This window comes from Larus michahellis, chromosome 8, assembly GCF_964199755.1.
Source record: "Larus michahellis chromosome 8, bLarMic1.1, whole genome shotgun sequence".
Lineage (NCBI taxonomy): Eukaryota > Metazoa > Chordata > Aves > Charadriiformes > Laridae > Larus > Larus michahellis.
This window is the reverse complement of record NC_133903.1, coordinates 44,179,866-44,206,615: the sequence shown is the minus strand read 5'-3', so window position 1 is coordinate 44,206,615 and position 26,750 is coordinate 44,179,866. Positions and strand designations below refer to the sequence as shown.

The following is a 26,750-nucleotide window of genomic DNA, read 5'->3' as shown; positions in this document are numbered from 1 at the left end:
CAATGTATAATGAACATAAAGATATAAATCAGTTCTTTCTTTACACAGGAGAATACATGTAGATGTTTTGGTCATGCTTTTGTATAGCTCAAATTTGACTATCAAATTTACAAAGCTGAACAAAGACAAAATTATTCCATAGATAGGAAACATGAGAAAAATGTCTATTTAGCATTCTTGAGCATCCACCGTCATTTGTAATGTAACTAGATGATGTCATTTCTAGAATAGTAAGCTAATTTTTTTACTAATATTAGTTAAAATTGAAGTATGAACTTTTTAGATCAGGTACGTAAAGACAGCAGAAATAACTGTGCTTGTACGGGAGACAAATAAACCCTTCCTGATCTGCAGTTGGATAAAAACGTGCGCAACAGGGTTTGGTTTTATCTCAAATGCTTCTTATACAGAGTCCTAATACGTTTTAAAAGGCAACACTAAGCTAGTGAGAAAAAGATTTTCAGGTGAGTCTTTAAAGAGAGGTAGATACCTTTGTAACAACCAGGTAGAGGAAAACAAAATCAGATCTTACCAATATGGTTAATATACACTTGTAACCCCATTTTTAAAATCATGCGAATTCAGGTATCTCAGTGACTTCTGTCTTTTCCACCAGTGGTGACCTCTGAAGATTGCCTGTGAACATTTAGCACATTCCTAAGAAAGTGGGGCTATCATTGCCTTCCCCTGCTCAAGCGCCAGAGATATCTCTTCTATAACTGCCTATAGCATGAGTAACCAAAAGTTGTGAAGAACACTGAAAGCCACAAGAGTAACTTGAATTTAACTGGGAAAGAGCTAAATTTTCAAAAAAATTTTTCTCATTGCCGTACGGCTGTACTACCTGAACTTTAGTGTGGGGATGGGTGTGAGAGGAAACAGTGCTTACCACACAGACCAAAAAGGACAGGAGAAATTAAAATCCTCTTAGCTGCCATGCCCAACCTTTTGAAAAGTGCACTGAAGCTTGGGTGAGATTTAGAGAAATGGAGAAAGTATTATAAGAAACTGGATCTTTGAACAGGTCTGTTTTCACCTGGTCCTAGGCATCAGTCAGCTTCATAGTGGCTGCTGGATTTTAAATACCACCTTGTTTACAGGCTTTTTAGATGGAAACCATACAACCGTTTTCTTGCAGAATATGGGATGTTTATATTTTGCTCTTTTTAAAGATTTTAATTTTAGCGAGGGGAACTTTTTAGTAATGCAAACAATTAACACAGTCTAGGTAAGGTTTCTGGGTGAAGTAAAAATTTTTCATTAAACTTTTTCCTTAGCATTTCAGGTGAAGCAAATTGACTAACCTTCACGTAAGACAAACAAGCCCTTCCTTAAGCCTACAAATTTCCCTTAAAAAAAACCCCATAAAATGAATGACTTTGTCACGTTCCAACTTACACAAATATAGCATATCTGAGCCTCACCTAATAATGGAATTGCTGAGTCCTGTAGGGCTTGGACAGTCAACTTAATTACAGACTTCTTGAATTGCTCTTTCCACAGATCTGTACGCCAGATTTGGTGGTGTTTCTGGCATGTTCCAGTCAAAGGCTGAAAGAAAGGTTACTGAAGCGTGCTGAACAGCAAGGGAGACCTGATGATAACCTGAAAGCCACTCAAAGACGACTAATGAATTTCAAGCAGAATGCTGTCCCGTTGGTTAAATATTTCCAGGAAAAAGGGCTAATCATCACAGTAAGTCCTTTAGTGTATACCTCTGAAAACTTAATTCTTGTTGTGGTTATACTTGGCTTTTTAGACCTTTTGCTTTAAGATAGGCTAGGTGAGTCAAATTATGTTTTAGGTATACACCGTGGTTCCTGAAAGCAAGATTTCAGTTTGATGAGAGATTATTTTCTGCAAAATGCAATAACCCAGAGCAAAATTCATGTGCATGTAGATGACATGGTAAGCACCACATCAGTTCTTTGCAGCAGGTATAAATTGCTTCGACAACTACTTGCGAACCCTTTGCTCAGAAATTATTTGCATGAAAGAGCTTGCTTTGAAACACTGGTTGCTATTCCAGTGCCAGCAGTTTCATCCCTTGCAAATAGTCATGTACTTTGTCTTGAGAGGGGAGGAAGGCAGAAAAAAATTACATTCTAACAGAAAGCGTGTCTTGAATAGGGTTAAATGAATACAGGTTCTTCAAGGAATAAATATATCTGTCTGTTGACTGACTGCAGTAAACAAAAAGTCCATAGATGATCTTATCATGGGTTAAATACGCCTTATTATGTGGTCTCCTACAAGCTTTTACATTACCGATAAAAATTTTTATTACAATAAAATTGCAATGTAAATAGACCATTTGGATATCAGTAAGAATACTGATTTCTGCAGTATTTGGGGCAAGAGAAAATATCTCCAAACACAGAACATACCAAAAGCTGCATTCATAAATAAAGCCAGAAGTACTTTATAGACATAGGGCTAGCAGGTACTGCTGAAGTATTTAAGTGCTTAATGATGATGAATTCAATGAGCAGTTGACAACGGTTGAATAATTGACATGTTCTAAATTACGGACTGTGTCTGGTTGTAGTAGTGCACAGAACTTGGTACCACATATGGTACCATGAGAGCACAGATGGCCTATTTTGTTTCTTTTGGTAGCCTAAATAACCTAGGTAGTTCACATTGCTATGTTACGCTCACAGCACATATGACTAATTCTGTGTGCTGGTCAGGTTCATGAAGGGTCAAAGCATCCTTAATTGTAAAGTCATCTAATGATGTTAATGCACTTCAACACCTTTCTGAATTTAAAAATGAAAATCCCAGGAAATTATTATATTGTTTTCTCCAGGGACTATCTCTTCTGTTTGAGGCTTTTGATTAATTCTGTTTGGAAGGATGAGAGGACTGGGATTCTTGGAAGTTTTTCCTCATTATTGAGGAAGTGTGTATTTTCTGACATTTCTATAGCGTTTACAAGTGCTCCTCATATAGAGAGCATGCTTAGCTCTTCAGGGAAAATGTGCCTTTGTAGATAAAGCATGTGGTACATCTGGACAGAATTTCTTTTCTGGGATGAGACCTGTAAACAAAGGATGTTTTTCCTATTGAGGCTTTGTCTTCTGATTTTTAGATTTGTTTCTTTAGAGTTCTAAATATAATTTAAATTGCACCGTTTACCTTAGATATTTCTTTTCTTTTTGAAGAAGGCAGATGTTTGTGATGGGTATGGAAATGGTAACATGGCATACAAACATTATATTACTGTCCACTACAGGACAAGGAAACAGTGTATGCAAAAAACACTGACTTGGCAATGTGTCAAGAAAGTCTTCAATATGAAAAAAATCTGTAAGATTTGAATTTATTCCTTAGCTATATGGTATCTACTCAAAGTGTGTTAATATAATTTCATAGAGATCTAGAAATTACCCTAGATTTACATCAGCGTAGAAGTGAAGAGAACTAGACTTTGGAAGGGAGAGTCTGTTGTTGACCCGTCATTAGAGCTGCTACAGTGCAGTTGTGCTTTCCATGTCGCAAAAACAGCCTGCAAGCCCTGAGAGTTAGATGCATGAGTAATTTCATGGCCAGAGGATAAAAGGATTCCTTTCTGTAGATGATAATATATATGGCAGACCTCATTTCCATAGAATTTCATTGCATATGGAAGATACATTTTGCAGTTGCCTAGGGTAACTAAATTGGTGGGGGATAAATGAGCAAAAAGAGTAGCTGGGAAAGGAGTAGTAAAAAGGGATTAAGCATGCATACTCCGGAGGATATACGCAACTGAAAATTTCTACAAAAGGATGTTTTTTAAAATCACATGACCTTGAAACAGAGGAAACATACGCTAAGTCCACATAGAAGACTACGTGCCACCAGAGCAAGTTGTAATTTTAAATTAGTGTTTCTAAAAAATGGTTATTATTTTGTCACCATTTGTTCCTTTTCTTAGTGCTCAATTTATAGATCACCATTATCTATAGAGTTTTGACATTCTTCTGACAATGTAATTTCTTTTCATATGTTCATTTGTTGGAAATTCATTTGTCGGAAATTCATTTGTCCAATAGGAAATCTGTTTCTGCGAACTTCCTGTCCTATTCCTTTAAGCAAACATCAATGGAGATAACAGATGTTTTCTCACTCCAAATGGCTCTGATCCCATTGTCGTCTTCACTGATGAACTTCAGCTTTCTTTTGGTTTTGAAAAAAAACCACGAATCATATAATTTTTCATAGCCTTCCAACAGTAGAAAAGACAGTTTTCTTAGGAAGCCATAGGATCCAAGAACTACTGCAGTCTTCACCACCACCTTCTCCTGGTGGAAGCCTTGTATCTTCAACTTGCCTTCACTAGTATGTATCTGTATAATACACATGTAATATTAACACTTCTACATATACTTGATGTGCTTGTGCACACTATTTCCCTACAGAAGGAGTTAGCAAGAAAGAAAATCATATTTATCCTGCTGATTATTACACTGAACCTGGTAGGCACTGAAATATTAAGTGGATGAGAGCAGTGTAAGAACTAGAATAATATAAACCAGAATTACACTAGCCTAATTTCTAGAGGAGTGAATCTATGAGGCAAGGTCAGGCAAGGTCAGTGTTGACCAGGAGGACAAAAAAAGATTTAAATTTTCTTAAATCCATACCTGCGCCTTGTCAGTGTTATTCAAAGCTCTAAATCTCAGACATTTATTCTACCCAGCACCATGGTTTCACCCAGGGAAAAGAAACAGAACCATTTGTCTTATGGAGAGTTACAATTTTAGAACCACAAGTCAAATTTTAAACATCTACTTAAATATGTTGTTCTTCGTCAATAAACAGACTTAAAGACAAAAGAAAAATTCACTGAAATCTAACTAAATATGATATAATTACAGTCTGCTCTTAGACACTGTATAAGCAGGAAAATAAAAATCTAAATTCCCAAAGAATTCTTGCTCCAACAGTTATTCCTTTCTGGTTTTAATGTATTTTGGTTAATAGAATTAAAAAAACACCTTCTTCATCTCAGATCTCATTGGTTAGGTTGCTTAAGTGTAATTCTTTCCCTTCACCTTTTTTTTTCCCCCTTGTTCTTTTATAATTTTGTATACTACGTAGCTTATACTTGTTTGCTGCTATGTATGCCTTCTGTTGTCAGTCTGCGCATGGTATCACTGCTCTCAGAGTCTGATCCTAGTTGCTGTTTTCAGGGAAAGAAGCGAGGGCCCAACTACAGTACTTGTAATGAATGGGAAGATATGCCTACTTTCTGAAAAACTTCTTTGGAATAATGAAGTTGGAACATCCAAAATGTTGGATTTTTGTTCAAATTGAACAGAACTGTAAACTTCATTATAATGAAGAAAGAGAAGTAAATATCTGATATCTTCATGAATGCACAATCTGTGTTTAAAATTCTTTTCAGCAATCTGTCAGTAGGTCTAAAATCAAAACCTGACTTTACTGAAGTCAAATTTGATTTCAGAAAGTATCAGGACAGTAGTAATAGATACCACAATGTTGGACATGGAGTATTATAAACAGATGCATATGCTGTGTTTATTGTATCAGTAACTTCAAAAATCTTACAATATTATCTACTGTTTATCTAGACAATAACTAATAACCACAAATTACCGGGGCGGGAGGGGAAGATGTTAGTTAGATTAAATTATGAAAGGGATAAAATGTAAATGCCTAGATGATCTGCAAGTACTCTAAGGTTTAGCAGAGGACTTCGCTTCTGAACACAGTTTAATCCATCTAGCAAATATTAGAATATTATTATATTTGGTCTCAGGTGCTGATATGACAGTTGGTATGTGTACGCGGCCCTGGCCAATAAACCAAGGCTACTATTGAGGTCTGGTCATAAGAAGAGAACTTCAAAACAAACGGGTCTGTGTATGCAAACTTCTAGGCAGTGCTTGCTGTTCATTTAAAAATATTTAGATCGTTCATATCATTCGCCTATGAGAATCATTGTTAGGTACTTCGTTATTTTGGCTACAGTACTTCTAGAGATACAGTATGGTATAACTTCAGTTTCTAACACTGATTTATACGGTTTTCCCTCTTTTTCTTTTTTTTTAATTAGATCATAATGAAAAAGTCAAAAAAAGAAAAAAAAACCCTAATCCCTATGTAACTAATGTGCTTTAATGTTTTTAATGTGGTTTCTGTCCTGAGAGGAAGCTAGCTTGCTCTGAAAAAATATGCTGTGAGTTACAGATAATAAAAAGTTAATCCTCCTCCCAACCCCCAGCCCTGGCACCCCAGCCTAGATAAACTGTGTTTCGGGAGAAAACTGGTTTGTGTTAGCTGAAGTTCTAATCCAGCACACCTTTGTTGTCTCGTGAGAATTTACTGTTAAAGGAGATTACTGTTAAAAGAGCTCCTTAAGAATCAGCTGGAAAATTAAACTGAAAACTGGTTTATTGTTTTGTTAATTTCAAAATACGTTTATCTTCTGAATGTTATATTGATGTTTCATCATTATTAGACCTGCTGCTACGAACTACCTAGCCCTTAAGCACCGTCAGATGAAGCTCAAGAAAATCACATTCACTGACCTTTGAATAAATTACTACGATGTAAAATTATTCTAACTAGGAAACTTTTTCATTTACACCCCATCAGATGTAATTCATCCTACTGCAGGGAAGTTTATAGAACACACCAGTACAGCATAGTAGACCATAATGGTGGTAGCACTTGTATCATAATGTCCTTAATTCTAAGTCATAAACAAAATCTCCCACAGAAAGCAGCCTCTTTGCTTACAAGAAATGGTTTTTTTTCCACTCAACTGACTCGGTTAAGTTGTTCTCAGTTATAGGGATGAGCTGTGTTCTGGAGAGAAAGAAATGAGAATTCAGATAGTAGACAGTGCCCACACAGTGAAAAATACCAGAGTTGTGCTTTTTTTACTGCCAATTCACTGAGGAAAATGCAAGATAAAATTAAAGCTGCTTATTTTTATAAAATGCAGCCATTGGTAGCAAACAGCCATATTCAGCAAAGTAAAAATTTTAGTCATGGTATGGTTATTGCTGTTATGTTTTTATCAGAGGAAAAAATTATCAGAGGTGAGGAGGGCAAGATAATAGGCATGATTTGTATCTCCAGATAATCTGTATTTCAGAAACCAGTTATTTGTATCAAACCAAAATGAATTGTGGGAAGATGGTTGGGTAGAGGAGAAGTTGGGTAGAAAGGAAAAGGCAATTAAATTTCAAGTCTCTATGCTGCCTTGTTCAGACGGATTTTAAGTCTCTGCTGTTCCCACTCCAGTGATACCTATCACCCAGCTATTGGTTATTTTGAAAAGGGTCTCTGAATCTCCACTTTGTCTGGACTCTAATGCAGTGTAGATATTGGTATAGTCATTGGAGGGGAGGTCACTGGGTTACAAAAGTCTTTCAGTCACAGTTGTTAAAGCTGTTCTCAGGGGGCTTATCTGTTCTTTGTAGAACATATCCGTTGATCTAGGCAGAAAAAGAAATTTACAGAGCTCATCATCGTAGCAATGGAAGTTTCTTGTACTGGAGACAGGATTAGGCCCAGTCTGCCTTATTTATTATAATTCTATGTAGACACAGTGCTTCAGTGTCAACCTCGTTATGTTAATAAGTCTGTGTGTATTAAAAAAACAAAAGGCTGGCTTTAGTGAGACAAAAATGCTAAACATTAAAAGAGGGCTCTGGCCCTTATTTAAACAGCCAGGATGGGAAAGCATCCTGTAGCATAAAATGCTGATTTCACTGATATCTTCATTGTCTCACTTGTCGTCTTAGGGAATTTGCCATGCCTTTGCAAGACATTAAAATGACATTCAGATTAGTCAGAGAAGTAAAGAGAACCCAGAAAAAGCAGCTGAAGCTGGAATGGATTTTGAGCACAAATTTAGAAGTTAAATAGTTGCGGGTGAGGGAAATAGCTTATATAGCTGTCTGCCCTCATTAGCATCAAACAAGCCTAATGGCTGTCAACTGTCACAGAAAAATTCCCCACGGAGCTGCGTTATATAAATTTTTCTCTTGATTTGGTTGAAAAAGGGATTTTCCTATAGCACTGCACACTGACATGAACTTTAGCTACAGGCTGTGACTTACCAATAGCTGACGAAAATATCAGTTATAATCCATTTATAAAGTTTCTGTGCTAACATATAGCTGTCCAACTTGAGGTTTTGGGTTGGGGTATTTATTTATTTATTTATCTGTGAGTGCTGATTACAGAGGACTTTTAATTACTTGTTCCTCCTTTAGTTCTGGTCCAGGCACCTCCCCAGAGAAATGGGGGTCCTGCAGTCCTTTCAGCAGCTCCTAAGGTCAATCCAGATCTTACCAATGGCACACTGTTACGCAAAGGCATGATCTGAACCTCCACCCTGCTTGTAGGTCCTGATCGCAGCCACTGCCAGGCACCTCTCCCAAACCAGAATCCAGCTCCAGGAATCTTCTAGCTAGTGGAGGAACATGCACCTGGTTTGGCAGAACACAGAATGACTAACTGCCCTTTGTTTTTAAGGTGGTGATACTTGCTCTCATCCATGCAGTTCTGCATTAAACAATCCTTAAAAAGAAAATAAAAAAAAATCCACACCCCCTTCCCTGAAGTAATGCTAGGAATAGAGACTGTTAGCCACCACCTCCCCCGCATGCTCTCACTTCTCTGCTGCAGGCTGAGGATCTCATTTGCATGCCATCTGATGCTTTGGATCTTGCATTTTTGGCTGCAAAGTGATACAGACTTGGCAGGAATGGTTTCACTCGAACCTAGCCTCGTCTGTATCTGAGCGTAGCCTTTCACCCCACAAGTCATACATGTGGATTTGGACTTGCTTTGCTTTGTAGAGGGTGCTGAACTGAGATTTCCCATTGATTGGCCCAATGCCACCAATATATTTTGAAATGCCTCTCAGTTGTTTCAAAAATACAGCAGTTCTAAGCACACCCTGTTAGGAACATGTTAAGATATGCTTTTAACATGACTACTACACTGGCTTTTCAGGGTACTTCTGGTTTCTTGGCCATGACCAAGTAAGGGTGCAAAGAGGAACCCAGATAGCTTTGAATGTCAGCTGGAGCAAAACTTCAGTGTTTTAGGAACTTTCCAAACCAAACAGGGAATGTAGGTAGCTATTTGTGGGAACCTTGAGATTGGCGGTTTTGTTTGAGATTCAGGAGCCTTCCTCTGTTTTTCTGTGTGATTCCTTAATCTTCATCTGTCTCCATGAATGTAAATGCTTATATAATCATGAGAAACATTTCTATACAGGGAAAATGAGACGTGAGATGGGAAATAATTACTATCACTTTTTCATTTTTTGGCGATTCAGAGCAATGAAAGGTAATTTGAAGTCTAGAACAGGTAACCAGATCTCTTTAGACACAGAAAGTCATCTAGCTGTCATTGCAAATTAAGGGTCTGTGTGTCTCTCCTATGTTTGGTAGCTCTTTTGCAGAAAAATTGGGATATGAGGAAGAACCTGGAACTGTTTCCTGTGGAACTGCTGAACTAGAGAAAGTTTATGCCTGCTCTCATCAGTGCTAGGTTTTACACTGTGTCTGAACACTATTTATGTGTTACTGCTTTGTGAGATATTTTGAAGAACGTACAAAAGAAGGTATATAAGTGAAATTTATGTATAAGTGTGTCTAAACAAACTGTTTGTAAATGCATGCACATTTTATATGGGAAAGATAGATGAGTAATTTGTGCATATGTGGAAGCATGTGCACCATATAGACTTTCCAAGCTTCAAAATATTTTCAGCCTCTGATTGTATGATTTCTGTCAACAAGTTAAGTGTATCAGAAATATTAATGTCTGCCAGAGAATGACCAAGCTTGGAAACTTGCCGTCTGTGCATACATGCAAGCAAGCAGAGAAGCCTTGAGGGTGGAAATTCTTTGCTGAGGTGAATAGCATTGGTACAACACTATGATTTTTTCTACCTTTGGAAGCATGATGATTTAAATAAATACAAGCTTTTTGAAATCTGTCCTGCCCGCTGTACCCCCAGTAGTTTGAATGAATAAGCAGACTTTGAAAAAAAGAAACAAACATTGACAAGTCTGGCTATAGAATTAGCCACGGGTGAATGCATAGGCCAAGCTGATGTAGGAACTCCAGAAAGAGAGAGGGAATGCTGTTTCTGACAGCCATACTATCCCAGATTTATCCATTTCTGGACCTGTGAGAGCTGATACGTGTTTAAAATTAACAGATCTGAAGCTAAAGCTGAGATAAGTAATTAAGCCAAGTTATCATGCAGAGAAATGAACTGTTAGAGATGTTTAAAATACCATGCCCTACATATTCTTCAAGTTACTTTAAACATTTCATCTTAAGGTAATTAAGCTGTGTCCTTTGGGTGAATATTAGCTTCTAATTGCCTTTTTATAATTAAAGTGAGGCTTAAAGAAGATTAATTTTTCTTATTTAGAGGAAACATTAAGAAACCATCTTGGACAAAACACCTCGTCTCTGGGAAGTCCTTTTGTGTTGAATCAGGAATACTTGGCATCCATAAGCAAACTTCCCTATCCTAAACCACACCTGATTTTGTGAACATCCAGCAGAAGAACCAAAATTGCATTTCAGCCATGCTTTGCTGTAACCGTTAAAATACTACTTTCTTACCAAAGTTCCATTAGTGATTTCCAGCTCTGATTACCACTGATGGATCTTCCCTGTGAAAAGTTTATAGTTACTGACTTCCTGATTTTATGGCAAACCATTTTGCTGCCATTTGGTGGAAAAATTTTGGATATCAACTCATGCAAGTTGCTACATCAGTATAATCAGAATGGTCTTTCAGCTCTCACTCTCACAGTCCTATTAAATTACTATATCTCGTGGCTTCTGCCCTACAATTCCAGTATTTAACATCCTTATTTTCTGAATCTTAAGTTTGTATCATTAGCTATTATCAAATATTTCTATTTCCTTATGCATATGGCAACTGAATGTTTGTTCTGATATCAGCCATACTCAACTTTGGTTCTGATGGGTGAAAAGAGATTGAGTGGACTGGCTTCTAGTCATGCAGTCTAGTATCATCCTGTAATTATTTGAGCATTTACTCATTTCTTGTAGATGTAATACATGAAATAGAGGAGGCACATAAAAGATTACATTTTCTTATTTTTTTAATGCATTATAAATTTTTTCACATTTGTGAATGCTCAGGTAGTGTAATGAAGGAAGCCATTTAAGTGTCAAAATGGAGAAGAGATACTCAGACCGTGAGCGGAAAGTCTGATGCAGTTAATCTTCTAGACCTGTTCTGCAAGTTTTCTCCAGCATTCTGGAGTCTTATTTCAGCATTTATGCTCAACAAGACAGGGTTAGATGTAGCTACAGTGTTGGTGGCGAACTGAGAAAGCTGAAGAGCTTCTCATCCGTTGTGTGACTCAGGGAGCACACCACACTAGACAGTACTAAAGCGAGAACTACAGCTTTCCCCTAGTACACCTTCCCCTTTGCAGAATATCCTTTTGAATGTTTCTGATAACTCTTTGGAGGATTTTATTTGTTTTTAATACAACTAAAGCATATCTATCAAACAGTCCTTTGAGGAACTGTATGAAATACTCCAGAATTAGGAAACACCACTATTGTGTTAACTCAGCACTTCACTGAAGTAATATTTCATTGCTTCTTAAATTCACTGATACTCACACATTGGGTAGCCATTAACATGGCTATTTTGTTCCTTGTAACTGTGGTATGTCATTTAGTGTTAGAACAAACATCTCTGCACAGCGTTGCCTTGTATCATGTAGACATAGCCTAAAATTATTGGCAAAGGCTCTCTTGTGAATGCTCTGCAGTTTGTCTTTGCTATAACTAAGCATGTTTCCTTTATCCTCTTGCACAATTACCACCCTTCCTAATCCCAGGGTTAACATTTGTACCTTTCCATCTGATCGAGGACTGCAGTTTGTTTCATTAATGGACAGTGAGTATAGCTATCCGTTCACTTTGTTGTCACCATATCACATTCTGCAACTCAATAGTCTACTTAAATAATAAAAGAAAAGAAGCCTCACAAGACATGACTATAACACTGCAGTCACAATTATCATTGTAATTTTCTGTGAAGAACTGCTGTCTCCATTCTCAACGGTTAATCTCTTTTTATGCCAACAACATGATCATTCATGCCAGTCACGGTATAGCAAGTAAAGGACTTAATGTGTAAAATGTGTCATCTTTTCACTGCAACATGCTATGATTGGTTATTTATATATCTAGGATTGTTCATACGTATGTTACGCCTTGATCTGTGTTGTTAAAAATAAAATTGCTAAAACTAGGTTGGTTTTAGGCAAATCTTAGTATTTTTTCATTATGTCCTCCACTGGATTTCTCCTCCTGTCTTTAACCAGAAGGTCAAATTTAAGGTTTGCATTCACGTTTTCAATACCAGTACTTCAAAGTTATCTGCTCTGTCTAGCATGTCAGGTCTTGTCTTTTCTTGCATTTTACCATCCATTGTGTTTTGCTAATAATACAGTTTTTGTAATGCCGAGGTCATCTCCCTGTTGTACCACTGCAAGATGCCAATTAGGCAATTTTAAAATGTACTTTTCACTAGTTTCATACTGTGTCCTGCCTTCTGTGCACTTTGGTCTGCTTTACTGAAAAGAACAGACTTCTGTATAAATGCAGAGTCCTTACTAAAAGGGAATCTAAAATGTGGGCAATACAGTTTGTAGTCAAGTTGCTTATTAAATTTATCAGTCCTTAATACAATGAAAAAAAAATAATCCAGTAATCCTCTTTGTATCTGCACCTTATTGCAAGAATTTCACTATATAGATTGTACATAATATAGATTCACATAAACCCAAGGCAGCTCATTTCTGTTTCTTTTACAAGAACATTATCTCTGCTGTCCTTCAGGCTATGTATGTCGCCTCAGTGTGCTGTGATGGCCATTAAAGGTTTTGTGGGTATTTTAGCTTTCATCTCTGACCCTGTTCATGGGGTGCAAGACACAAATGAGCTCAATTCCAGTACTGTGAACAGAGGCTTTTCTTCATTTATGCAATTCATTTTCTCTCGTATCCCTTGAACTTTAGGAAGAGGGTCAGTAGCCATGTGAATTCTGAGATGAGTTTGGTTTTAAGAACTATTCATTATATCCTTGAACTACAATCAGGAGACCACTCCTCAGAAAAATCACTAAATTTAGTAGGGTGAGTGTAATACAGAATAAGTGAAATATCTGGATGTTCTCTCATAGGTTAGGTTAGGACTTGGTAACAGAAACCACGTCAGTGTTTCTTGGAAAGATATCCATTCTAAAACCCTTAGCTTAACAACCAGTTATGTTAGAGAGAACCTTCAATAGAATTTACTTGATAGCTTCTTGTTAAGGCTGCACAACAATTTTTTATAACCTGATAACATACCTTGTAAATATTAATTATTCTTTAAGTAAAAGATTACAGTTGCTCTTTTTATATTCAGCAAAGTTCAAATGAAATCGCAAAATTTCTTTTTCCCCATGAATTGCACAAGCATGGTGAACATTGCTGATAGGAAAAAAAAAAAAAAAGGTGCCCTGAAAAAAAATTTAGTAGAAAATGACTGACATTTGAGGCATGAAACAAGACCTAAATCTAACCTTTTTCGAGCGCATGATTTGGCTTGAGGATGGAAAAGGACCAATAAAAAAGTCCTAAGCGGGGATAGAAGCCTGCATTAATTTATTCACTGGAGTAAGGATGGGACCTAAGTATGTAGAGTCACTCTCTACCTCAGTGACTATGTATTTACAAAAGTTATACAGCTCTGAGAGAAGGCTTGTGGGAAGCCTTTTGCAAATTAAGCCACAGGCAAGTACCCAGGATCTTCATTACATGAGGTAAGAGTGTGTTGAGTTCACATCAGTGAATCAGTTAAAAATTAGCTAGTGTGCAAAATCAATTGCTTGCAGAGCCAGCATATATAAATAGGCTCTCTGTAGGCTCTTCCTTTCCACACTGGAGGGAGGAGGAAGTCAACAACATCCTAAGACCCAGTGGAGAGCTTTTAATGGAAATGGGATCTAGTTTGTTCAGTGTAGACTTGTCCACATGAACTTTTGTTTGATGGTGTGTTTGTATTTCGTCGGTTCCCTTACTCCCTCGGCATAATTTTAATACAGAGTAAGCTTTACAAATAATTAGGATCTGCCTCCAAATTATTTTTCTTCTTTGACAGTGTAGACTACTCTCAAAACTAATAGAATCAAATAAGAGATTACAGTTTTCTGGAAGTTTGGACAGTGACTTCTAAAGGTTTCTGGGAGCTAGAACACTATAGTCCAAGATAAAGGAAACTTGTGTTTCCTCCTTAGCAACAATGACTGCATGGAACGCAATAATTATTTCAACTAAAGATTCTGAAAATTAGCTTTAAGAACTCGCATATCTGAACTGTCTTGAAAACTCTGCAAATCTTGGGTTTGTTCTTTTAATTATCACAAGTCCACTTTTAGAGTGAGTCCAAGTATTGATACTTTCTGCTTAACATTTATCATGCCTATTGGAGAAGGCTGCCCCCTAGAATGAAAAAAAAAATTTACTTTTGATATAATACTCCATAAGAGTTAGAAGATCTAATAAGATTTATGATATGCAAAAGGAGGGAACTGGAATTCTATTAATGATTAGTAATTAGGATATGCTTGGTGAGACCCACCGACTGAATTTGACTATCTGCAGAGTGCATTGCCATATATTGTTATTACTTAAAAATGAGACAGGTATCCAAAGAATGCCAGAAAACTGAGTTAACGTAACATGTTCAGGCCTAAGATCATCTGAAATTATTTTTTGTTTAAAAAGGTTTTTGCTGTCAGATCATCCAAGTCATCTGATTTAGAATTAAAACAAAAAGTTATATACACAGAAAGGAATATTTAAAATACTTTGTTTTCTATCTCACTACTGCTTAAACCATGTGAAAACAGAGTGGGAACCTAAAATCCCCCCACAATCCCTTTTGTAAGGGGGGAAAAAAAAAAAAAAGAGATGTATTCACACTTTATTTTTTTTCACTCTAAGTAATTTCACTGCAAAGGTAAAGAAATCTTCATTTTATTGAATGCCATTGGTTTAATTAGAATCTTAAACAGAAAAAAATGCAGTAAAAGATATCTTTAAGCCTAGTGTCAAATGAATTGAGACTAAATATCACAAAACCTAATAATGAACTTGTTCTATCCTTATAAATCGCATCTTAACGCTTTTTTAATTTACTGAATATATTAAAAATAAAGACTACATTGCTTACACCTATTCACATTGCAACTTTTCAGAGTATCTTGACCAATATGAACTATAGATAATTTTAGAATCTGTCATATATATCTCATTTCTTATATTTTTGTGTCTTAGAAGCATGCAAGAATACCCATTTACACTTTGGGTTGCTTTTAACAGTGCTTCTGTAAGCTTATACTGAGTTAATTTTCAATTGCTAATTCTTAGTTATAATTCAATTCTTAGTTATAATTGTATAGCTGTTCCTTAACTGTTCAGAAGCAGAAAATACAATCAAATTAGTGTTTTCTCCTAAAGCCTATCCTAAACCCAAACCAAACGTGTTTTCCAGGGTCCATAAGTGTGTGAGAGCCTATGCCATTCACTCTGTCTGGATAACACGAATGGTTTTAATAATAATTTTATTAATAGTAACATTTTAATAATAAAAGAAAGGCAAACATAAATCAAATATTCATTATGTTAAGGTAAATAAAAAACAACGGATAATTGTTAAATGGTCTAAATAGCTACTAGTCACCTTTTGAGTTCTAGTCATTACTGCAACACTGGTGAAGGTTGAAAGAAAGAGGTACACCTTCCGCACACTCTGAGCTGATTTATATTACAAAAGCAGACACTTTGAAAACACTTAATTTTGTAATTAAATGTCCATGTTCTGCCAGTAGAAATTAATATCACTGTACAGCTGTAAGATCAAAATTATTCTGCTAAAATAATCAAGGGTTGAAATAGTCAGAAAAAAACCCCATACTAGCACGAGGCAGCAAATAGAAAGGTAGAAGCTTCACAGATATTTATCTGTCTGCCATTTCACAAGATGACATTGAAAATAACCATAGGGTGAGAAACGCCATAATGCAGTCTCATCCAACAGAAAAATGCAGAAACGGTGAAGGATCTGCAGTGATAGAGAATACTAGCCAGAAGCTACTTTAATACAGAGAAGACCCCCAGTTTATAAAATAATTTCTGTTTAGGAACTGTATAGTTGATTCTCCTTTAGTATATCAAAAGTTCTAATTTTCTGTGTAAATTGAAGCAATGGTTATAGCTGTTTTTATAGATAATGTTGTATAAATAATTAATATGGGTCATTTGGCTTGTTTTTGCCATTTGTTGATATCTCAACAATGTATTAATACTATGGTATTAGACCTCGAGTGTTAGAGTTTCGGGTATTCTATAATTCACTTAGCTCAAACGAACAGGTAGTGGACAGACAAGCGTAAAGTTATGAAATTACAATAAAAGAAAGGTTGTGGAGGCTTCGTTTTGATCCTTACTGGGCTTGGGGCTTTTTTTCATCTTTCTCCTACAACACACACTATTGTTGCATTACATGGATTTCTTAACGATATCCCTGCCTCCTCTTAGTCTTCATTTCCCTACTCAGGGTAAGTGGGCTGCTCTAGTTTTCTGATTTGTACTTTCTATTTCCTTGATCAATATAGTGGCCATTTTCTGTACTACTTGTTGACAACGCATCCCCTGGACATTTCTCATACTTTTTTTTTTAATAAACCCATTATATTATTTAGTGCTTCCCTAAAATTATGTTTCATTTAATAGCCTCTGGGTAGCAATATTGTCAAAAGCTTTTGAAAAATTAAATAAGATATGTCAATCAGTTCCACTTCGTCCACTTTTTTGTTATGATATTTAAAAAATGCTTTCAGCCTACATAATCATGTGGGATTTTGTCCTACATTTGTTTCCAAAAAATATATGCTAGATGCAAGAATGTCATATTCCTTGATGACTAAAGCAATAGTTTCTGTCAGTATCTCGTTAGCTTGCCAGCTTTCATTTGTAAATCAAATAATCTCTTTTGTGCTCTGAAGCAGCATGCTCCAATAATTTAGACAGATAAACAGAACTTTCTGGTACAGAAATTAAAATAGCAGTGCACTCACTTCTTGCTGCAGGAAACAAATTCATGTTCTTCCTGAGGCAGCGCAATTGGAAGTTGGCTTTGTGAGCTCATCCTGAACTCAAACTGGCATTTGCTGAATATTATCCTAAGTTTGGTATGAGTCATGCTTCTAGAGGTAAATAATTTATTTCATCAGAATTTAGAACTCTTCAGCTCAAGATGACCACAGGAGGGCTTATTATGAAGAATTCAATGCCATTTACAAAGTTTATTAATATAGAGACCACCGCTGGAAACACTGCTTATCCTGGGTCAGAAATTATTTATATACATAGGAACTGTTTAGTTGGGAAGTAACGTTTATTTTTCTCTTCCAAGGAAAATAGAAAAGCTAATAATTTTCAAATTATCTAGTTCTTACAGTTTGAAATTCCACTTTGAATAACTACAGCTATTGCAGATTAAATTATCTATATTGCTAAGGTCTTAGACACCTACAAATGTCAAATTATTTCCTGAATTAAGTGCAGATTTTTCATATTAAAACCCCACAGCAGCTAATGTTTAGGCTTATGGTATACCCTATGCTTGTTCTTGCATCTGAGTCATTAGTTCTTGTTAATTTAACCAGTTCTTAACTGGTTAAATTTGCAGTTGAAATTAACGCAGGACTTTTTGTGTTAGCTTTCAGTTGGTAACATTCTTCCTTGCAAAACTGTGATGATACATAGGCAAATATAATATTTTTGGTACTGGGTTGGTTCATCTAATGGTGAAAGACCAGCCTACAATATTTTAGTACTGTCATTCAGAATCTCTGCCACCAAAGCCAACAGGAGAAATGCTATTGATCTTGAAAGGGAAATATTTGGTGTGTTTGGCAGCGATATCAATGCTTTTCATTGCAGCAAAGTGCAAACTATCACTGGAAGAAAATAGTATTTATAGGAAGAAATGGCATTTATTTCTGAGTTTTTCTAAAATTTGTTTGAGTTGCTTCATTTCAATTACAGTTGTTGCTTGTATGAACCTTTTCTGGGAAACCAATATTGCTATATATTTATTTGGGGTGCTTGTCTGTGATCTGTATGTGCTGTGGGAGTTGATGTTAGAAAACAATTTGGTTTTGCTTTAAACAAAAGGGACAGTGACACGGGAGCTCCAGCAGCACTACAGGCAGGGGAAGATATACATTTTTTATACTTCATTCAGGAAAAATCTCTACACACACAAACATATTTGTTAATGTCCTGCAGCTTTAGGGCTCATTTTCTCTGAGAAGTACTATTGCACTTAATATTAAAAATTAAAGGTGTCAAGGAAAGCATTTATTTGAACATCTTTGTAATCAGAGCTGTTTCACTGAACTGTGTGCTGTGGGAATGGGAACATTCCAGTACTTGTCTCATGTGGTGCTGGAGAAGATAGGGGAATTACGCTGTAGCAACTGGTCCTTAACTAGTTTATTCCCAACGAGTCTCTTGGTTTATATGAAATAGGGTGAGCTCCCAGGAGCTTCTGAAGAATGAGGACACATCCAAGACCCATCAGAAATCTTCCTAGATAAAGATGGAAGAAAAACTACTGGAGGACAGGCATTATTGCTATGGAATGAAAAAACAAAGACAAACAAAAACAAAACGAAAAAACAAATTTGGGGAAGAATCGGGTGATTCTAGATCTTCCTGTAATGCCACTGAGCTGTATACAGCAAACTGACAAACTACAGCTGTTATTGACTGAGCCTGATGCAACTTGCTTGTACTGCTCTGCCCTTTGTCTAGGTTTCAAAATACTGAATTTTACATTAACGCTTCGTAATTTGCAGCATCGCTGTGAGCTCCGGTAATGTAAGAGGAAAGAAAGGATATTGCAAGCTAAGACACAGAGGGCTGTTAAAGCTGTATGAGGATTTGGACAGCATCCAGTCATATCTGACTCTGTAATCAATAATGCCTTTCCCCTTCCTTTAGGGTTAGGTGCATTAAAATAAAAATCAAGCAATTTATTTTAGACCCAGTGGAGGTGAGAGTAAGATGATCTCTCCCTCAGGCTGAATGTTTTCCTGGGTTCTACAGGAACAGAGTAACAAATAAATCATGGAGCATCTCCTAACTCAAACTGTAATTCAGTTTTCCATTCAAGCTCCTCAGTCGTGATCTGTCTTGCTGCTTGACACCACTGTTCTGTTTCTTTGTAATACCATTTGCCTCTTTAAAGGCAATTTCCTTTAAAAAGTAAATGCATAGTGAAAATTACTCCAACAGTGGAACGCATATTTTTTAAAATAAGAAGTAAGTGTTTGTGCTTTCAAGGTAGGTCTCTATATGTACATGTGCTAAAGCATCTCTGTTTTTAATTAATCTTCAAAAATAATTAATATAGTTGACTTTGCCATAGAAGCTGCTGGACAGATGTAATACATGTCAAGGTGCAAGTCTGCAGTCATTGCACAGTGAATATGCATAGAGAGTTTATCTGTAGAGATGCTGGCTGTATTTATAGCTCGAAAAGTTACTTCTAGAAGTCGACAAGTCAGTTAACCCAAAACAAACACACGCAAGTCATGTCCCTTAAACACTGTGTGAACTAACACGTATGTTGCCTGATTCAGTTCTGATTGCTGATGACAACTTCAGAGACAAACAGAATATTTATTGTAGGGGTCATAGTAGTGTAGAGAAATGGCTGAAACATTTTGAGTTGTTTATTGCTGACTATGTTAAACTGACTTCAGCTTTTAAAAGTTGAAGAGATACAAATGTAGTGGAGCACAATGCCTATTGGAAGCTCAGAGTCCCTATGGGGAAATGGAAAACATGATGCAAAAATCATTTCAGAAATAAAGCAGCAATATTTTTACTTTCCACATAACAGTCACCAGTCACCCAGGTGAATATCCTTAGTGGGAAGAGAATTAACCAGCCAGTGCTCTTAAATATCTGCTCAGACAGAAAGGCTTTGCATCTAAGCGTTACAAAAAGTCTGTATGTTCCAAAACCACTCTGTGGCACCACTCTCTACCTCCATCAGCTTCTCTTCCAAACAAGTAATTCCTTTCCCTCTAGTTCATTAATTTTCTACCTACCATACCACCAAATTATTGATTTCTCCCCTCACCCCCAATCAAATCTAGCTCTCCTTCAATTTGCCCATTTTCTGCTCTACAAGGGCCCATAATTGCATGGTGTCTTTCCCATCAACTCTCACCAACACATTGCCCGAGGTGCTCGCTTTTAACAGCTGAAAACTGATAGAAGTCAGGGTGTTGCTCAACATGATCACAGCATAAAGACAGGACTTCCTCCTCCTCCTGCCTATCAAAAGCTATTACTCCACATAAACCTACAAAGACAGCCTATTACTTCTGCTTACTGCTAATTGTTTCTTCAGATAAGACATACCTTTTACTTGCTGTCATACTGTTCCATATTACAAGTATGGATGCTGACTTTAACAGAGTTTTACAGAATCACAGAATCTTCAGAGCTGGAAGGGACCTCTAGAGATCATCTAGTCCAACTCCCCTGCTAGAGCAGGATTGCCTAGAGCACATTACTCAGGACTGCATTCAGGCGAGTCTTGAAAATCTCCAGAGAAGGGGACTCACATTTTACTGTGAAGGGAATTAAACTGTCAGAACATCTCCACACTTGTGTGCCATGGCACTAAGTTCTTGAGTTTAGCAGGAAGTAACAGAAAATCATTTTAAGAACAAAAAAACCGAAAGCCTCTCTTTTGTAGTAATTGCATTGTTTATGTACCGCCAAATTAATAGAAAAGGGAGATGATTAGCAATTGGATTACAAGTGTCCCGGGATATCCTTTTTTGTACTAATGTGGGAGTGGGCCAGAATCTGACATAATTTTTGCATTTCATATCTGCTATAACAAAGTCCAAAAATCTATTCAGGGTCCATCTCTTTGTTTCTAGAGGAGCAGAGCAGGTTTGATGTGTCTGTGTGCATGGGCACACTGTATTTGTATTTTCAGATTTTGTAGCATAAGGCAGTTGAATTAGCTGATGGCTTCCATTATAACTGTTTATTTACTCTTTTTGAAGGTCATTTCAGTTCTCATTGATGTTGCTGGAAGATGTTATTTGAATTTGATGGTTTAATTTTTTCTTACCATACTCGATTCTGTCTGTGCACCTAATGCGAGCAAAAATAATGTAGCTAGTGGCTTCAAATTGCACCTATTTTGAGTGAATGAGTTTGGGATATACAAAAGCTAGCAGCAGCTCCTACAGAACTGTCTGCTCGATGCAGGGCTGGTAAATGTTCACCCTCATGCTTCTTTACAAGTAGCACTCATAGCAATAGACACTCCCATGACAAGTGGAACTTGAGAAACTCTAATAGTGGAAGCATGGGGACTCTGCAGTGATTTATGAATCCTGTGTGGAACTCTTGTGGTAAAAAATAAGGTGTTAAGTGGTTTATTTTAGATAACACAGAGTATTCCTTAGGATTTTAATAATGGTGATAAAATCTCCAGTTTCTTTTCTAAATTTCTGTCTGATACCAATTTATAACCTCTGCTAATTGCATGATTTTTTATAAAACACTGATGAGCTCTAGTGTAATTTCAGTTGTAGTTTTTCTTCTGTATGTTGATACAATATCATATAAAAAATTAATCGGAGATTTCAAAGTATTCGATATAAAAGATAGAAAATACTAAAACTAGAGAATGGATTGCAGAGAAATATGTCTCCCCTATGTGCCCTCCCCCACGTGTTGTGGCTTGTTGAAGGGGTTTTTTTTGTTTTTTTTCAAGAGTGTACTTTATAATAGGGAAATGTTCCTTGAGCTCCCAATCTGCACATTCCAGCTTCATTCCTCAGTTCCTCTGCTTATTATTTTTCCTATACAAGGCTTGAGCTCTTTTTTCCTATCCACCCTTCCCAGTGGTTATTATCCTACCTTATATATTTTTCCTCACATATTTCTTTACTGTTTTCCCATTTGCTGATTTATTTTTTTTTCATTTGCTTTTTCCAGAGTTCTCTAGAAGTAACTGCACAAGTCAATTAGCTTGTAATTATTATGAGAAGCAAAATAGGGATGGAACAACAATAGTAAAGGGATTTCTGTGTGGGTGTCTGAAGATCATAAAGCAGCACCTATACACTCACGTGTGTGTCTCACTTCACCTTTTTGTATTACCAAGGGTAAAATAAACCTAGTCCTTATTTGTTTTCACTTCTTCAGGAGCAAACCCCTGCCTAATCTAGCCGGAATAAAAATAGTGAGTTCTTCTTGTCACGGTTATAGCCACTGCCACCTGAAAATCATTACAACTTGCTCAATCTTTTGAATCTCTTTATGTTACTAGCTAAAGGATTGTCAACTTTTCAACCAAAATATACCAACACTTCAAGGGCAGTGGTACAGTCTGACTTCTAAACTTGGTATCTCCTTTAAAAGCACAGGATAACTGTGATACGAGAAGCCATGTCCTCTTTTTTGTGGCTTACCTTCCTTTTTTCTTTTATTTAAAAGGAAATTATTCCTCCATTGCAGGTGATAATACAAGGATGATTTGTCTGCTTCCTAAACTGGGATTGTGTTGCACTTGCATGGATAGCTGGTTAATGAATTATAAAGCCTGAAGTGACAGTTCTGGCTATGTAGAGCAATTTTTAGACTGCAGACTTTCCTGAATTCATTCCTATTTGAATTTGAAGGTATTACTACTTTTCCTTTTAGGAACAATCTTTAAATGGGGACTCCATTGCCAATTATGATTAATTAAGCAGTAAAGAATCTGGCATCAGAATAAATTGTGCTGTTTGCTTCAATTCTCACTTGCTCTTCATCCTTGCATCTTACAATTTTGTCTGCTGGATATAATAACTTGTAAAATTTCTCTTACCCATGGAAAGATACAGGAAACAGATTAATTTTTCAGCCTTCTCTGATCTCAGCCCTAATTCTTCCCTTATTACACATGGCAATTAAGTAGTCATTATCTTAACCAATTTGGAAATCCCTCCAGTTTATCAGCTGTGGATACTGGGACTGCACTGAGCATTCAGGAGCTGTCACCCCTGCACCAAACACCACGATGTTATGTTATCACTTGTCTTACATTCAGCATTCCTGTTCGCGCATACAATTAGAGCCTCTGACTATGCAGCACAACCCAAGTCGTGTTCGCTTATAAATCTTTCAGAAGTTGCTCTGTCTGAGAAAAAAATCCCCTCTCCTATCTATATGTCTGGAGGTCTGATGGCTTATTTTCCACAGCCAAAGATCAGTCAAACACCACAGAAAGGTCCGTACTTGAGGACATGACTTAAAGGACAGCGCAAAGCAACTCTGTCGGGTTTATTTCCTGACCGGCATTGACTGCAATGATCAGAGGCTTAGCACTCTACTCACTCCTGCTCTTGAAGACCAGCAACAAATAGCTTCCTACTGAAGCCAGACCAAGAGCTCAAAACAGCACATACGAATACCATCTTGCTTGCAGCAAGTGGGTCTGATAATCAGATCACCCGTACCTTTAACGTACAATATTTTAGGGATTTCAAGTGACATAATATATGTTTCAATGACTGAGAAAAGACTCAGACATCTATGAATTGCAGTTACTGTTTGAGTCTTTGCCTGTAAAGAGAGCAAATAGAGCATTCATCATCCAATTCCCGAAATCCTATTTGATTTTGAGGTGGATGGGAATATTGCTATAGAGCAATTAGCCCAATATAGTATTTTAATTTGGACACCGTTTGTTTTCTGTACATGGACATCCATCATGCTCTAAAATAGAGGACATTTTCGTCAGCTGTTGCAAGTACTATTTAAGTACACGTATTTGCTTGGGGTTTTTTTATCCTTTCTCCATTTCTAATTTTATTTTAAAGTGCACAAACAAGAATTCTCTGCGAGTTTGCTGCAACCAGATTTCTTTCTAGTTTTCCTGTACTCCAATTTGAAAGGCTGTTATGATCCCCTATTTTGGAGCTGTCATTTTGGATAAACCACCTGCAAGGACTGTCATTGGGGGTGAATCAGTCCGTAGTGGGCAGCGCCAGGCTGAATGACTTCACGCTCACCCAAAATTCCAGTTAACTGCAGTTTCCTTGATGCTTGCCCCCTGACAGATGTGAGAAGAGGTGTGCGCCTTTTTCTTTAACTCAATATGTGGTATTACCAAACCTCCATTTATCATCATTGACCAGTGAGATTCACAATGTTCAACAACTTGGACAATTTTTCTGTGAAGCTGCTTCTATTGGTTAGGATTTGTTGGGTGCTTATTTAGAAACACTAATAATTTTCTCTCTGAGAGCAGCAAGTACAACCTGCTTTCCCTAGAAAAATTATTTACAAGGCATAAGATCTAGAAAATATTTTCCATCATTTTTATATATAGCAGCGTGCCAGTATCAAATCCTCCAGTTCAACAACGTTCACGTGAAACTGGAATAAACTACAGTGTGTGGGTGTGGTAAATTCACATCCTCCCAAATGATGCTGTATTACCTCTTCCTCCCACAGAAACACCATTATTGAACTGAGGAGAGAGAAGTTAGAAAAAGCCTCTCGTGGTTTCCTTCACCACAGGGAGTTAAATCTTGGAAGCAGGACCACTCATAGGAGTGATGTGGAGATAGCTGCCCTACAGCTTCCATATGTATTTGTTGGGTGGGGGAAGGACTTCATGAGATTTTTACCAAGTACAGCCCCCAAATGTACTTCGGAAAGGTTTGTGAAACCTTTCTTGGCTCTGAGATTTAGGCTGGTTTCTTAAAGTAATGTGATTCTCTTGTCCTGAGGTCCTCCCCAACAAAACAGAGACAGTGAAGTACAAAAACCCCATTAGTGTCTCATTGAGGGAAACGCTATAGAATGAATTCAGACCTCAAACCCCACTGACGTCACAGGGAAGAGATACTTTGCTTCTTCCTGCATCACCGGTAAAGACTGTATCAACTCAGATAACAATACAGTTAATGTGTCTTGTGTATTGCAGATGCTTTCAGTGGCATGTTTAAAAAAATTATATTTCTATAAAACACAGGCCTTGACTATAATTAAACTGAGACATCCATAAAGATATCAGTAGATAACTTAGTTGCAAAGAGCTATGTTTTGAAGCAAATAGTCATTTGTTTTCAGTAGGGAAAGCAACCTATTGATTTAGACATGTTCCGCTAAAAATACAAGTTTTACTGCTCTTTGTTCTTTGTGAATAGGGTTGTTTGAGTACCTTTATGTTTTGTTCAAGCCTCCAATAATTATCGTAAGGATTTCATTTTAAAATGTTTAGCAATTCAATGAAATACAGAACTCACACGGTTACTTAGTTTCTTTCAAAAATATTTTCTCTATGAAAGCTACCTTGCCTTCCTGTGGCTCAGGGTATTACAGTTCTCATTTTGTGAGGGGAAAGCTGAGTCTATGTGCAAGCCTCAAGTAATTGGTTTTCTTTGGGTGACAATATAGGCTTTCATTACAAAGACCAGATTTTTCAGAGTACTGAAGCACAGCTGGTGTTCTTTGAATGGGGGAAGTTGATGTTTCAAATTCTTGGAACCTTCAGAACGTTTTGAGATTGATCATGTGTTTTTTCATGGTAAACTGGATTATTCAGAGGAATGCTACTAATGAGAAAGCAAGCCTGTCATCTCTCCAAGTGTGGTGTGACCTACGCAGTAATGATCAGACACAACCTGATTACAATTTACTGGTTTTTATGCATACACATACCCACAATATCATATTATACGTCTTCCCTAGCATATCTAATGAAACACGTACAGTTTTTGATGAGAAGCGACAGAAGAAAAGCACATCCCCACACTTTCTCGGAGACAGACCAGTGCAAAAGAATTCACAGAATTCAATACTCTTTTCTTATCAACAAGGAAATTCCAAAGCTGCTCTTGGCGCATGGTAATAAATTGTCCAGCAGTAGCCAAACAGCTTCATTTAAGACCTGTTCTTCCACAAGCCTCAGTTTTGACATAAGTTAAGATGTAATCCTTCTAATAGGTAAATACAAACAAATTTCTGCTTTATAAATAAAAAATAGTGTTTTGAATTTTGATTAGCACTGAAAGGCAAAATAACTACTCAAGAAGAGATAAATGTCTGCCCAGACAGATAGACAACTGTGCTGCTGCATCACAGGATGAACTAAGTTGTCCTTAGGGTCAGAGCCAGAAACTCCATTTCAAGAACCAGTCAGAAAACTCCATGTATTGATAATTATAGTAGGCTCATTTATGATGGAAGTGAACTCTAGGGCTGAGCTAAGCATGAAGCTAAATATTAAGACCTTAAAGATTTAAAACAGGACTAATACCAATTAAGATTTGAGCACTTGGACAGGGCTTGAGAGTCAAGCTTGTTGGCAGCAAACTTGCTACAATGGTTGCCTCTCTCTAGTAGACTCTGGCCTCCCACAAGCTTCCATTTTCTTTCGTTCACACAGACCCAGTGTGTAGAATCATTCTTTGTATCTTTGATGTTCTTTCCCTATTTTTGAACTATTTCTGACATCTGCCACTTTAAATAATTATTCTTGGGCTGATATTTGCCTCTGAGTTTACCTTGAGGTACTGATGGAAAATGACATAAGAAAGCAAATTTTGTTACCAG

At 36.9% G+C, this 26,750-nt stretch overlaps 1 protein-coding gene across 1 annotated transcript in view; it reads left to right on the top strand.

The window, feature by feature from the left end:
• The window catches only part of AK5 (adenylate kinase 5), a 97,519-nt gene that overhangs the window by 20,153 nt on the left and 50,616 nt on the right, over positions 1 to 26,750 (top strand). Inside the window, exon 6 of the mRNA XM_074596651.1 lies at positions 1,504 to 1,695. Within this exon, the coding sequence (XP_074452752.1) occupies positions 1,504 to 1,695 (192 nt within the window). The remainder of the gene's footprint in view (positions 1 to 1,503; positions 1,696 to 26,750) is intronic.